This window comes from Eptesicus fuscus, chromosome 4, assembly GCF_027574615.1.
Source record: "Eptesicus fuscus isolate TK198812 chromosome 4, DD_ASM_mEF_20220401, whole genome shotgun sequence".
In the NCBI taxonomy this organism is placed as follows: domain Eukaryota; kingdom Metazoa; phylum Chordata; class Mammalia; order Chiroptera; family Vespertilionidae; genus Eptesicus; species Eptesicus fuscus.
Genome location: NC_072476.1, coordinates 26685983 through 26698043, shown reverse-complemented (window position 1 = coordinate 26698043; position 12061 = coordinate 26685983). Strand labels below are relative to the sequence as shown.

The following is a 12061-nucleotide window of genomic DNA, read 5'->3' as shown; positions in this document are numbered from 1 at the left end:
TTTTTTAAAATGTGTTTTTATTGATTTCAGAGAGGAAGGGAGAGGAAGATAGAGACATCAATGATGAGAGAGAACCTTTTGCTGCCTCCTGCACTTTCCCCACTGGGGATGGAGCCTGCAGCCTGGGCATGTGCCCTGATCAGGAATCGAACCGTGACCTCCTGGTTCATAGATTGACACCCAACCCCTGAGCCACACCAGCTGGGCTATTTGCATTTTATACATTCTTTAAGAATAACTTTGTAGTCAAATTCAGTTCAGTGACAAAATTTACCAATATTCTGACAGGTGTAATTTAATGCTTACTACTAGTAGTTCTTGTCACCACACCAGAGCCCAGCCAGTGACGAAGGGAGACACACCCCTCTGAGCAGATGTCAGCTCTGGCATTTCTGCCTCACTGGACATCCAGTGCCAGTGTCCAGGCTTACTTAGGCAATACTTCACTTTTTATTGATTTTAAAATATATTTACCTATGTTACCTAGAATGTCTTAAAATAATTTTTAAAGAAAGGTATGTGTATGTTTTATAGCCTGACTTTTGCTGCATGAGACAGGGCTTCCTACATGCAAAAGCATGTCAGTGTGCACGAAACATTGGGCCACCAACTCCTCTGCTCAAAATACTATGGTTGGTCCATACTACCCTCATGGCCTGGACTGCCCTAGCCCCTAGTTCACTTTTGCACTTCTTTTTTTTTTCCTTTAGGCATTATTATATGAAATATAACACATATACAGTGTGCATAAAGTATACATGTGCAGCGTAACAATATAAAGCAAACGTCCACATAGCTACCATCCGGCTGAAAAACAGAACATTGCCAGTATCATTCCAACTATCCCTTTTAGCATTTAGCTCAGGAGCCACCTCCCCTCCGTCTCTGAACCCCTCTTCTTTTTTTTTTTTTTTTTTAGAGAGAGGAAGAGAGAGGGATAGAGAGTTAGAAACATTGATGAGAGAGAAACATCGATCAGCTGCCTCTTGCACACCCCCCACTGGGGATGTGCCCGCAACCAAGGTACATGCCCTTGACCGGAATCAAACCTGGGACCCTTGAGTCCGCAGGCTGACGCTCTATCCACTGAGCCAAACCGGCCTCGGCTGAACCCCTCTTCTTGATTTACCCAGTTAGTTTGGTTTCCATGGAGAACATAATCTGGAGGGGACCGTGTACATGGAGAAGGCCAGCATTGCTGTTTTCCCGCTGGTTGAGATTGCAGGGTGGTGGGTGGAATGGACACCCACATAGAACACAGTGCACCTGGAGGGCCAAATTAGGGGACTTTTGTCTGTTCCTTTGAAGGTGCACTCTTGAACACTTGGTGCCTGGCCCGGTGTATGCATTCAGTAGGTATTTTTTGAATATACAAATGAACATTGCTAGAGTTCTGCATGATGGAAAGGCCTTTGTTTGCTTTTTGATGACTGTTTTCCATGCCTCTATGTCAGTAATGAACTGAGAAGCTGACCTGTGATTCCTAATGTTATTAAAACCAGCATTGGTGCTGAAGCCCACTTTGAAAAACCAATGGCTGACCAGTGTTTCTTTGTCCAGATGTTTCCTGAGATCCTTTTTCATGCTGGGGAGGGGGAGCCGTGTGGGTGAGGGTCACAGACACAGGATTGGTGCCCACGGCATCCTCTGAAGGGCTCTGCTAGAGGGATCACCTCGCAGACGCAGGCCTTGGTCCACGTGGGGTGTCGCTTGACCTCCCCATTGAGTGGCTGGGACCATGACAGGGTGGAACGGTAGTTGGGCAGCAGCAGCTCCACCAGATGAGCTGTGATGGATGATGTTTTCCTTATTCCTGCAGCTTCGCAACAACAAGGCAAAAGATGTCTGCTTGGACCAGGGGCCGCTGGAGAACCACACGGCAATACTGTACCCATGCCACGGCTGGGGACCCCAGGTAGGAGCATCCCTGACCAGGAAAAGAGTAAATTCAGCGGCCCACAGGGGATTTGTGGGACTTCTGCTGTCTTCTACCTGGGTGGTGGTCACCTGTTCTGTGGGGAGAGTTCTGGTTGTTTCTCTGTGAGGTTCACAAGTGGTTACATCAGCACAGATATTGAGAGGATCAATGGGCATGAGCCGTTCTGAAAGGAAAATGTAAACTGGAGGATCATTTGCTAATAGGGAAGAGTATGAGTTATAATTATAAACAAAAGCCTGCTTACAACTTCAAAGAAAGAGTTAGCAGATTCCCTGGTGAAAACCTGACTGACATGTCCACCCTGGAAGGCCACCATAAGTTTGATCGGAAGAATGACCTGGTCTGTAAGTGATGCGAGAGCCAGGTGCTGACTGGGAAAAAGGAAGGTGCTTGCAGTACATTTCAGAGAACACGTGTTCTCTGATCTCTCATTAGAACACACAAGATAGCTCAAAAAGGACAGAATGATCAACCAACAAAGTGAAAACAGAGCCTGGTAAATGAATTTCCTTTGACAACTTTGTGCTAGCCAATGGTGGGGTGTGGATGTGTGTGTGTGTGTGTGTGTGTGTGTGTGTGCAAAGAGCTTAGCAGAAATTCTCGAAGATTGGGAATAAGCATATCCAAAAATGTCATTCCACTTGCCATTCATAAAAATTTAAAACATTTTATGTCAATCAATAGCAATAAAAGGCAAGCTACAAATTGGGAAAACATTTATTATTCAATTCCAGAGGAGTACTAGATGTTTGGTTCAAAGCCAGACTTGCAGATTCTCCTGTGAAAGGAAGACACTGGACAAAGTACCCTGAAACCTTCTGTTGTCTCTCTCGTGTCCTATGAACGCACCTGTTCACATGCAAATTTACATTCATACACACGTACTCATGCATGCATTCATAAAGGCTCGCAGCTTTGTCTGCTCGGAGAACTTTGTTTCCTGCTAAGCCAGGACCTGGGAAGAAGAGTTGTGTTCCCTCTGCCATCATCACAGGCAGTTCTCATAGTCCAGACCCTCGGCCCTTCAAGATGATGGGTCCTCCGAAGGAGAAATACCAGACAGGTCAAATCCTGAATCCTTTGGTCCTTGCAACCGCTCTGGGAAGTAGAAGACAGCATAAGGAAACTGAAGCATGGAGGGGCAAGTGCCTGTTAGCAAAGCAGGCTAGAATCCAGGCCCTCTAGCACAGTGGTTCTCAACCTTTCTAATGCCGCGACCCTTTAATACAGTTCCTCATGTTTTGGTGACCCCCAACCATAAAATTATTTTCGTTGCTACTTCATAACTGTAATTTTGCTACTGTTAATGAATCGTAATGTAAATATCTGTGTTTTCCGATGGTCTTAGGCTCTACAGCAGTGGTTCTCAACCTGTGGGTCATGACCCACAGGTTGAGAACCGCTAGCAGGGTCACCTAGCAGAGTCTAGCACAACCAAAGCATTTTAAGTTCAAATCTAATCTATTTAATTCAAGATTGATTAGTGGGCCCTACCAGAATTGACAGTTGGCTAAAAGTGCCGTGGGGAGCAGGAGAATGACTGGGTAGGTGGGCTCCTTCCCATTGGGAAATGGGGTATTAGCATCAAAGGCAGCATGGACTAAAGAATCCAGTGAGTGTCTTCATCCATTCACTCACTCATTCTCTCAACAGATACATCTTGATCACCTCCTGTGGGTGCTAGTCACAATTGCATTTGGTAGCTGATAAGATAGCCACCCTGTTCTCAAGTGGTTTACACTTGAGGGGGAGAGACTAGTAAAGAGGCAGGAAACCTACAGCATAGTAAGTGTGGAAGGAGCAAGATAGCTCAGGGTGCTGGGTGCTGGGAGACAGAGGTGCCCTCTTTGCCCGGAGCTTAGAATGCAAGAGGGAAAGAAGTGCTGAGAGAAGGGAGATGGAGAGGCAGATCTGCCGTGGCCTGATAATGCTCCACAGCACAGGTGCCCACACGTCACTGTGCCGGGGAATCACCTGGAAGGCTTGTGAAAGCACCCACTACTGGGCCCCACCCCCAGAGTTTCTGAGTTAGGAGGTTGGGGTAGGGCCTGAGGTTTTGTATTTCTAACAAGTTCCCAGATGATGCCAGGGTTGCTGAGACTTGACCCTGAGGGCAATGGAGAGTCACTGAAGGGCTCACCTTGGGGAATGATATGTTTAGACTGGGCACAGAGACCCGGAGGAGTCCAGAGAGAGATGGATGCTCTTGCCATGTAGCTGATTATGGACTGGCAGACCAAATTAGGCTGCTCGTTGCTGCCTCCAGTTCTAGGCTGCATGTAAGTCGGCCATGGTTGTCTTCCATCAACTGCTTTTTAAAAATATATTTTTATTGATTTCAGAGAGGAAGGGAGAGAGAGAAACATCAGTGATGTGAGAGAATCATTGATTAGCCACCTTCTGCACATCCCACAACCCTGGCATGTGCCCTGACTGGGAATCGAACTGTGACCTCCTGGTTCATAGGTCGATGCTCAACCACTGAGCCATGCCGGCCAGGCAATACTTTACCAGTAAAGTAAGTCTAATGGTGTGTTTTGCTCTACCACGTGTTCAGAATTAGAGTGCACTCTCGGAACTACCCTCCGGCCACCAGGCTGCCCCTCCCCTGGCTTGTCAAGGTTTCTCCCCTTCCTCCTAACAGCTCCCTCTACACCAGGAGTCATTCCCCACCAGTCACGTGTGTTGGCATCTTTTTAAACTGCTTCATAAAGTGCTGTGGGTTAATGGAGACTAATTCAAAGCTCTGTAATAAGGCAACTCCCAGAAGAAGGAATTGGTGTTCCATGGACATTGTTAGCTTAATTAATGGACTCTGTTGTAATTTATTGTCAAACAGCAATTAAACAGAGATAAAATAGGCACTGAGGAGGGTAATTTCCTGTCTGGTAACATGTGTTTGTCAACAAGATGGAAATGGTTCCCAGCCATTCAGAGAGCCTGTCCGCTGGCGAGTGTATGCCAGCGAGCTATGACCAGCCTTGGTTTGGTCTGGTTACTAATTTGGATTAGACACACATTCATTTCTTTTTTTAGCCTAACCTTCATTTAAAAATAGGATATCAAGGACACAGCAGCAGCCTTTGGTGTTAGCTTGACCCCATTTACAGTAGAGTCTTGTTCAAGGATGTGACAGCCCCTCACCCTGCTCCAGGCTGCTGCCATCCTGGGCCCAGGTCGGGTGGGTCCCCAAGATGGAGTAGCCAAGGTCGCCCCACAGGGGTAAAGGCCATGGGAATGGCCTTCTTGGCAGCCCTTCCCTGTGTTCTCTCTCAGCTGACCCCCTTACCCTCCCCATCCACTGCTCCTGATTTCCCTTGGTGGCAAAGGTCAAATTGAGAGAAAGAGGTGGGCAGTGCTGCCCTGAGGGGCTCGGGGGCATGGAGCGTCTTACTGACCCCTTAACACTTCCGACAGCTCTGGGGCTGCTCTAAGCTGAGCTGTTTGCCCGAGGGCCCCGCCCTGTAACAGGTGCAGTGAGGTCCAGAGCCACAGGTCGGGGCCTGCCTACACACAGCTCTGAGCACTTAGGCCAGAGGCCTGGCTGGGCTGAGGCAGGGAACCAAAATGCTGCTGCTGATAAACCCTTTTCTATTTTAGTGACGCATTCAGTGCAGTCACATAGGTAGTGACTGCCCCCTTTACTGATGAGACACTCATGTAGTGTGTTCCGTCCCACTCTTCAAACTCAAGCTGTGTGACTCCTGAACTTGGGCACTCTGCTCTGCCATCTGGGGAGCATGTCTCCAGTCCTCGAGACCCCAAATGTTCTCTATCCCATAGCCGGCCATGGTAGAAAGAGCTGCATAGAGCCAATGCTAGGCAAGTGGAATGTCAGAGCAAAGGAGAGGAGGTGGGGGGTGCATACTCCATGTTTGATGGACAATCAGGCAATTGGCTATGGCAAGTGATTGAGGGTGGTCAACAGGGAGAATAGTACTGAGAGCCCTAGGGCTTCCCACCCAGCATCTCAGGTGTGGTCCACGGGACTGCTGGCCACCAGGAACTCCTGATAAATGCTGATCCCTGAGTCCTGCCCCACACACACAGAAAGTGGGGCCTAGGAATCTGCGTGTTAACACTCACCTCCAAGTGCCTTTTTTCCCAATCGACACAATTATTGATCATCTGTTATGTGCAAAATTGTGTGTTAGACAGATAGTAGTGAAGGTATGTCTCTCTTTGTCCAGGGCAGGTCCAGGTTATGCTTAGTGTTCCAGCCTAACTTTTTAAATTCATAATACTATTTCAGTTTTTATATAATTGAGTTTCTAAGATAAAATTCACTTTTTTTTTTAAATCATCACTGGAGGATATTTTTTTTGCATTGACTTTTTAGAGAGAATGGAGGGGAGCGAAGAGGAGAGGAAAGGAGAAGAGAGAGAGAGAGAGAGAGAGAGAGAGAGAGAGAGAGAGAGAGAGAGAGAGAAACAGACATTGATGTGAGACACATCAATTGGTTGCCCCCAGTTCACACCCAGACCAGGGCCAGGGATTGAGCCTACAACCAAGGTACATGCCCTTGACTGGGAATTGAACCCACGACCCTTTGGTCTGCAGGCCAACACTCTAACCACTGAGCAACCAGCCAGGGCTCATTCTTTCTAATGTATAGTTTTGTGAGTTTTGACAAACATGTGGTCTAGTAACCCCACCACAGTTAAGACATAGAGCAGTTCTGCCCCTCCCACCCTCTATTCCCTGACCCCTTTGGAGTGAATCCTGCCTCTGCCCCAGGTGCTTTACACACATCAGGTCTGGGGCCCGCTTCACTGGGAGTGTGCACGGGACCCCACATAAATGCTGCCCATGTACAAACATAGAATGTCCCCGCTGTAGGCTCCTCCTGGGTGAGGACCATAGCTCTCCAGCTGCCCATGCGTGGACAGGGCATGACCAGCACAGGGTCCAAGTGATGGGGGGCCCTAGGGACTTCTGGGAGAACTTTGAAACAGCTACTCAGTAGTGGGGCATTCTTAAGACAAGGTGTGCACCGTGGGGAGGAATTGAGGGCTGTGCCAAGGACCTTTCTGATTCTCTGGGCTCCAGGGAGGGCACCACGGGTCCCTTCTGTTTGTCCTTCTGTCAATACATTTTATTCTTCCTCTCCCTCTTTTCTGAGAAGCTCACAACCCTCCCCTCAGTTAATTCATCACCAGAATGACAGATGAGAATTCTTCCATCCCATAATTAAATTTAATCTGATCTTGGACTTACTCTCTGATGGCTTCATCCCTTCAGCGACACATCATCCCCAGCCTTGTCACAATGATGCATGTGCCAAGTGAGGCACAGAGCCCCGCTGGAGTGGCAGGCTCTGATGCTGTTAGCATGTGGAAGGCGCTTGGAAACACAGAAGCTAATGACATCCAGTAGCCTCGTAGCTTCCAAACCAAGTCATGTAGGCGTTGGGGCTCAGGGGATGGAGCCGTTGAGAGCACATTGACGTTAACACCCCTCCCCCCATGGCTTTGCCCCATAAAACAAGCCCATGATTCTGGGCAAGGGCTTCCCACATTTGGTAGGAAGCAAACCCAGTAATTCCTTCAGATTTCTGGAAAGCACCCTGAGGTCAAAGCAGGGCCAACAGGGTTGGAGGCGTGAGGGCAGGGACTTTTTATGTTAGGAAAACTGGCCACATACACCAAAGAGAGAGAGAGGAAAACAGGGCAGAAGACACCTGTGCTGTGGGAGACACGGCGGAGTTTCTGTGCCGCTCAGTTCCATTCCCTATCTCTTATGTAATATTTAAAAGCCGACCCCACCCCCCTGCATTCCAGTGAGACATTCATAAATTCATTTTGCCTTGTCACAGAGAGTGGGAATATTTAAGAGCCTTTTTTTTCTTCTTGTTTCTCTGCCTCATCTTTTGTAAAAATATCCTAAATGTTTCTGATTTTATTATTTCAGGGTTGTTAGTTCCTGCCTCCTGGGCCCTGCCTCCATCCAGCCCACATGCGCCTCCCTGATGCCCGCCCTCTTTGCAGACTTCCGTGGAGGGCAGGGGTAGCCTTTCTGCTTCCTGGGGCTTTGGGGAAGTCTATGGGGGACCTGAACCTCTGTCTCCACCATCTGCTTTGCTTCCCTTTTCAAGTTCCAGTTTCCGATTCCCTCCTTCTAATTATGCCTGAAAGTGGGTCTCAAAGTCCACACACAGGGAGCTGGCGAACTCCATTTCCTAAGAGGCATACAGAAGTGAACGCACGCACCGTTGACCTTGCTCAAGGAGCACTCCGGGTTAAGAAGGAATTACTGTACATTCTGTCTTGCCAGAATGGGTTGATGAGCTGTTCTTTCCAGAAAATCTGAACTACAATCACAAATTGTTTTCCAGTAGAAGTTATTAGTTAAAAGTTTCATATCTCTTTAAAATGTTAGCTGACTTCTCTCCAGACACACAGAGGGATCCAGGCAGGTTTTGTGTTAATGTTGGGCGTGGAATAAGGAACCCAGACTGAGCAACGTGGTGGTGGCCACACTATTAACTAACATTCCTACCTTGCCCAGAGCTGTCAAATTCAAAAAAGTCACTGCTTATCTTTTTTCTTTTTTGCTCAAGATACAGCAGCCTTACAGGGAGTTTAAAAACATACAAATTTAAATCACCCATAATCCTATCACTCTGAAATCTCTGTTAATGTTTTGGCGGCTTGCTCTAGTCATTTTTTTTGTTTTGTTTTAAGAAACATCTTGGGGGTTTTTTAGGTTGTTTTTTATATCGCAGAATTAATAAAGAAACAATACCACTGCTTCTGAAGGACGTGAAGGGGGAGGAGGAGAAGGCTGCTGGTGAAAAGGCGTTTAGGGCTTCAGCACTACAGAGTTAGTGCAAAATGTTAGTTGGTCATTTACTTCAGAGTTTTGATTTTTCTTTGGCTCAGTGGTGTCCACTGAATGATTATTTGGGAATATGTTCCTTGTTTGGAATGGAGGACATCTGAGATCATGACCAAACAGAATTAAAGGTAGATCTGGAAGAGTTTAGGGCTAGTGGAGTTGGGGCCACTGGTACCGATGTCGGGGCCTCAGGAGTCTGGGTTCCCACAGGAGGCCAGAGGAAGGCCAGATGTGGGGAGCAGAATGTCTTAGACTGTCCTCATCTTACCACCTGCCTGGCTCAGGTGCTAGGGTTTGTGTAAAGTGCCATGGATCAGAAATCATGCTGGAATCTCACCCACCTGGGGATCACTGAGGTGCCATGTACACACTGAGGTTGCTTGTGTGGCCTCCTTATGGCTTCCTCCTGTAGCTTCAGGGGGTTGAGTGTCATAGACGATGGGTCCTGCTTTCAGGGGACTCCTATCAATCATCTTGACTGCCTGATACTGCTTCCCAAAGGCTGGGTTCATGTCTGTGAAATTCCTGCAGAGCCTGAGAATGTGCCCTCCATGGAGACTGAAGGTCAACCAGCCACATCTTGAAGGTGAATCTCAAGAAACCCTTTCAGGAAGGATTCATGCACAAGGACGGGTCCTTGTCAGCTCAATCTCAGTATCCTCCATGTAAATGGTGGGTTTGGCCATGGACTTACCAAGGTTTCAGGGGAGGAAGATGAGTTCTGTTTGGGGAAATGTGAGTTTTGGGGAGAGTGGGCTTTGAGAATCCCAGTGGTGATGTCCTCCAGGCAGCCAAACATTCCAACCCAGTGCTGAGGACAGATGGGGCTCCAGGGTGTGTACTGAGGGACATCAGAGCAATAGTCCTAGGAAAGACCCTAGGGAAACAAGGCATGCTGCCTGCCGGCTGGGAGTTTGACATGCTTGCCTTAGGGCATCTCCATGTTTAGTGGACAACAGAGCCAGAGCAGTTCACACAAGAAAGATGGTCACAACAACCAAGGAACAGTAGCATCAAATGTTGCTGCCTAGAGTAAGGTAGACCACGCTGCGTGTTAGATGTAGCAACAAAGAAACCGAGGGAGGGAGGACTCTCCGTGGAGTGTGGCGTGGAAGTCAGACTGGAGTGGGTGCAGGGAAGGAAGGGAGGTGGGGAGGCAGAGGCATGATGGAGAGAACGCTCTGGAAGCTTGACTTTCAGGGGAAGAGAGAAGACAGGTGGGTGGCAGCGGGGGCCAGAACTGGAAAACACCATTAAGACAGAGTGAAAGGAAGTGGAAAACTAAACAGAAAGGAACTAATTACATTTCTAAAACATTAGTGGAAAGTGTAGAGAACGCTGAGGATTAATGCTTGGAAAGTAGATGTTCTGTAGTCTTAATTTGAGCAAAACTAAATTTCCCCTGGGTCAAATTATGGGATATGGGAGCAGAAATTTAAGACTTTCTCTTTTTTTCTGAGAGAAATATGTGAATTTATCTTGACAGAAATATAGGAATCGGTTGACCTGCCAGCCCAGATTCACCCCTCTGAGAACCACAATTTTTAGCCCACTTGGCACAATTTACAATGCTGAAGGCCCCAAATCCCAGGGACATGTTCTCTCTGACTGAGGAGGCTGGGCACATGGTGGGCCATCTACAGATGTTTAGTGCTCAATGAGGAGTCACAAATGGTGTATCAGCTGCTGGCAGGATGGGCCTGCTGCTTCGGCCAGGCCTGTGTTGTGGCCATGAGCTGAGCCCAGAGTAGTCACAGCCTGGCACCAGCTCCAGGATGGGCCCCTGAGCTCAAGTGGGAGACACAGCGTGAGAGGACCAGTCCAGCGGGAGGGGTCCACAAAATGAGGAGAGTGCCAGTGGGAGTTTTGGCTTCTAGAATCAGGAGTGAAAAATAGAGTCTCTTCCGTGGAGACATGCCCCCACCTTTTTAGGGTCATTGTCATTGGTCAAATAACATTATGCAAATGAACAGACCCAGACCAAGGCCTGGAGAGTAAGGGCTGTGTGGTGTCCTTAGACACCTGGACCTGAGTCTCAGGGCAGGTTCCGTTTCAGAGCACCTTCCCCTCAACTTTCACACATGAGCGTCATACCCAGGCCCACATCTGACTCCTCTGTGAAGGCTCTGAATTCCAGTGGTCGAGGCTGATCAAGTCGATGATTGGCCTGGGACTCCTCAGGAACATGCCAGGAGCAGAAAACAGGCACAGCCCTTCTGCCCCCACTGCAGAAGGTGTGAGGGAGGGGCAGGAGCCAGAGATGAGATACCATGAAAGCTAAGGACCTGGGGCAACTGGGTGGCATTGGGGACACAGAGCTGACACCAGTCCAATGCAAGGCCCCAGCCTTCCGGGAATCTGCCCCATCCAGGCCAGGGCATGTGGGTTCTGGGTCAAACCAGGGAAATAAAGAGGGGGAAGGAAGAAGTGCAGGAGCAGAGCAAGGCAGCCCCCTGCCTCCTCTGGGTCAGGGGTTCAACACAGGAAACCCATTGTCCCAGCCCAAAGAGCCTGATGAGCTGGATAGCTGCCTCGGGTACTGGCTGCTCAGCAGTATTGTTGAAGCGCTTGGGCCAGCAACCCCTGTCCTTGGGGACCAATGGCTCTGGGAGAGGACAGGAAACCTAGAGTGGCTGAGTGCCGAAAGGAGCTAGGGATAGGAAATGCCACCTGTGGCCAGAGGGAGCCAGTAGGGAAGAGCAGAAGTCTGCAGTGAGGCGGAAGCGAGGCCTGTCCTCCACTGGAGTACAAGGTCAGGGAAATAAGAATAGCACATATACAGGGCTTACTATGTGCCACGCCCTCTTCTCACTCATTCATTAAATTCCATAACTACCCTGTGGGGCAAATCCGATAATCAGCCCCATTTCGAAGATGAGGAAACAAGTCCCTTAGGGCTAGTGTAACTGGCCCAGGGTCATAATGCCATCAAGTGGCAGAGCTTGGATTTCACAAGCTGCTTCAGAGTCCAAGTCCTGAGCCACATCATATTCTGCCCCTTTGATGATGCAGCACAAAACCCAGGATGCTGCTTCAGCTGGCAAAATGGGAAAGTGAGGCAGTTTTAACTAAGATAGTGTAATAGGGAGCAAAGTATTTGCAGCACTTTCACACTGTACCTGGAATGCAACCTTACCTTCTATTTCACACACAGAGGTCAGAAAGAAGTGCATTTGTTTATTGAAAATAGAGTCTTGCCCAGCCGACATGGCTCAGTGGTTGAGCGTTGACCTATGAACCAGGAGGTCATGGTTTGATTCCCGGTCAGGACACATACCCAGGATT

The 12061-nt window shown here is 48.5% G+C and overlaps 1 protein-coding gene across 3 annotated transcripts in view; it reads left to right on the top strand.

Annotated features, from left to right (window-relative positions):
- Positions 1 to 12061, top strand: part of GALNT17 (polypeptide N-acetylgalactosaminyltransferase 17) — a 410474-nt gene that overhangs the window by 384460 nt on the left and 13953 nt on the right. For all 3 annotated transcript variants that reach the window (XM_008141499.3, XM_054714818.1, XM_054714817.1), the window contains one exon: positions 1820 to 1915. In XM_008141499.3, coding sequence (XP_008139721.2) covers positions 1820 to 1915 — 96 coding nt within the window. The remainder of the gene's footprint in view (positions 1 to 1819; positions 1916 to 12061) is intronic.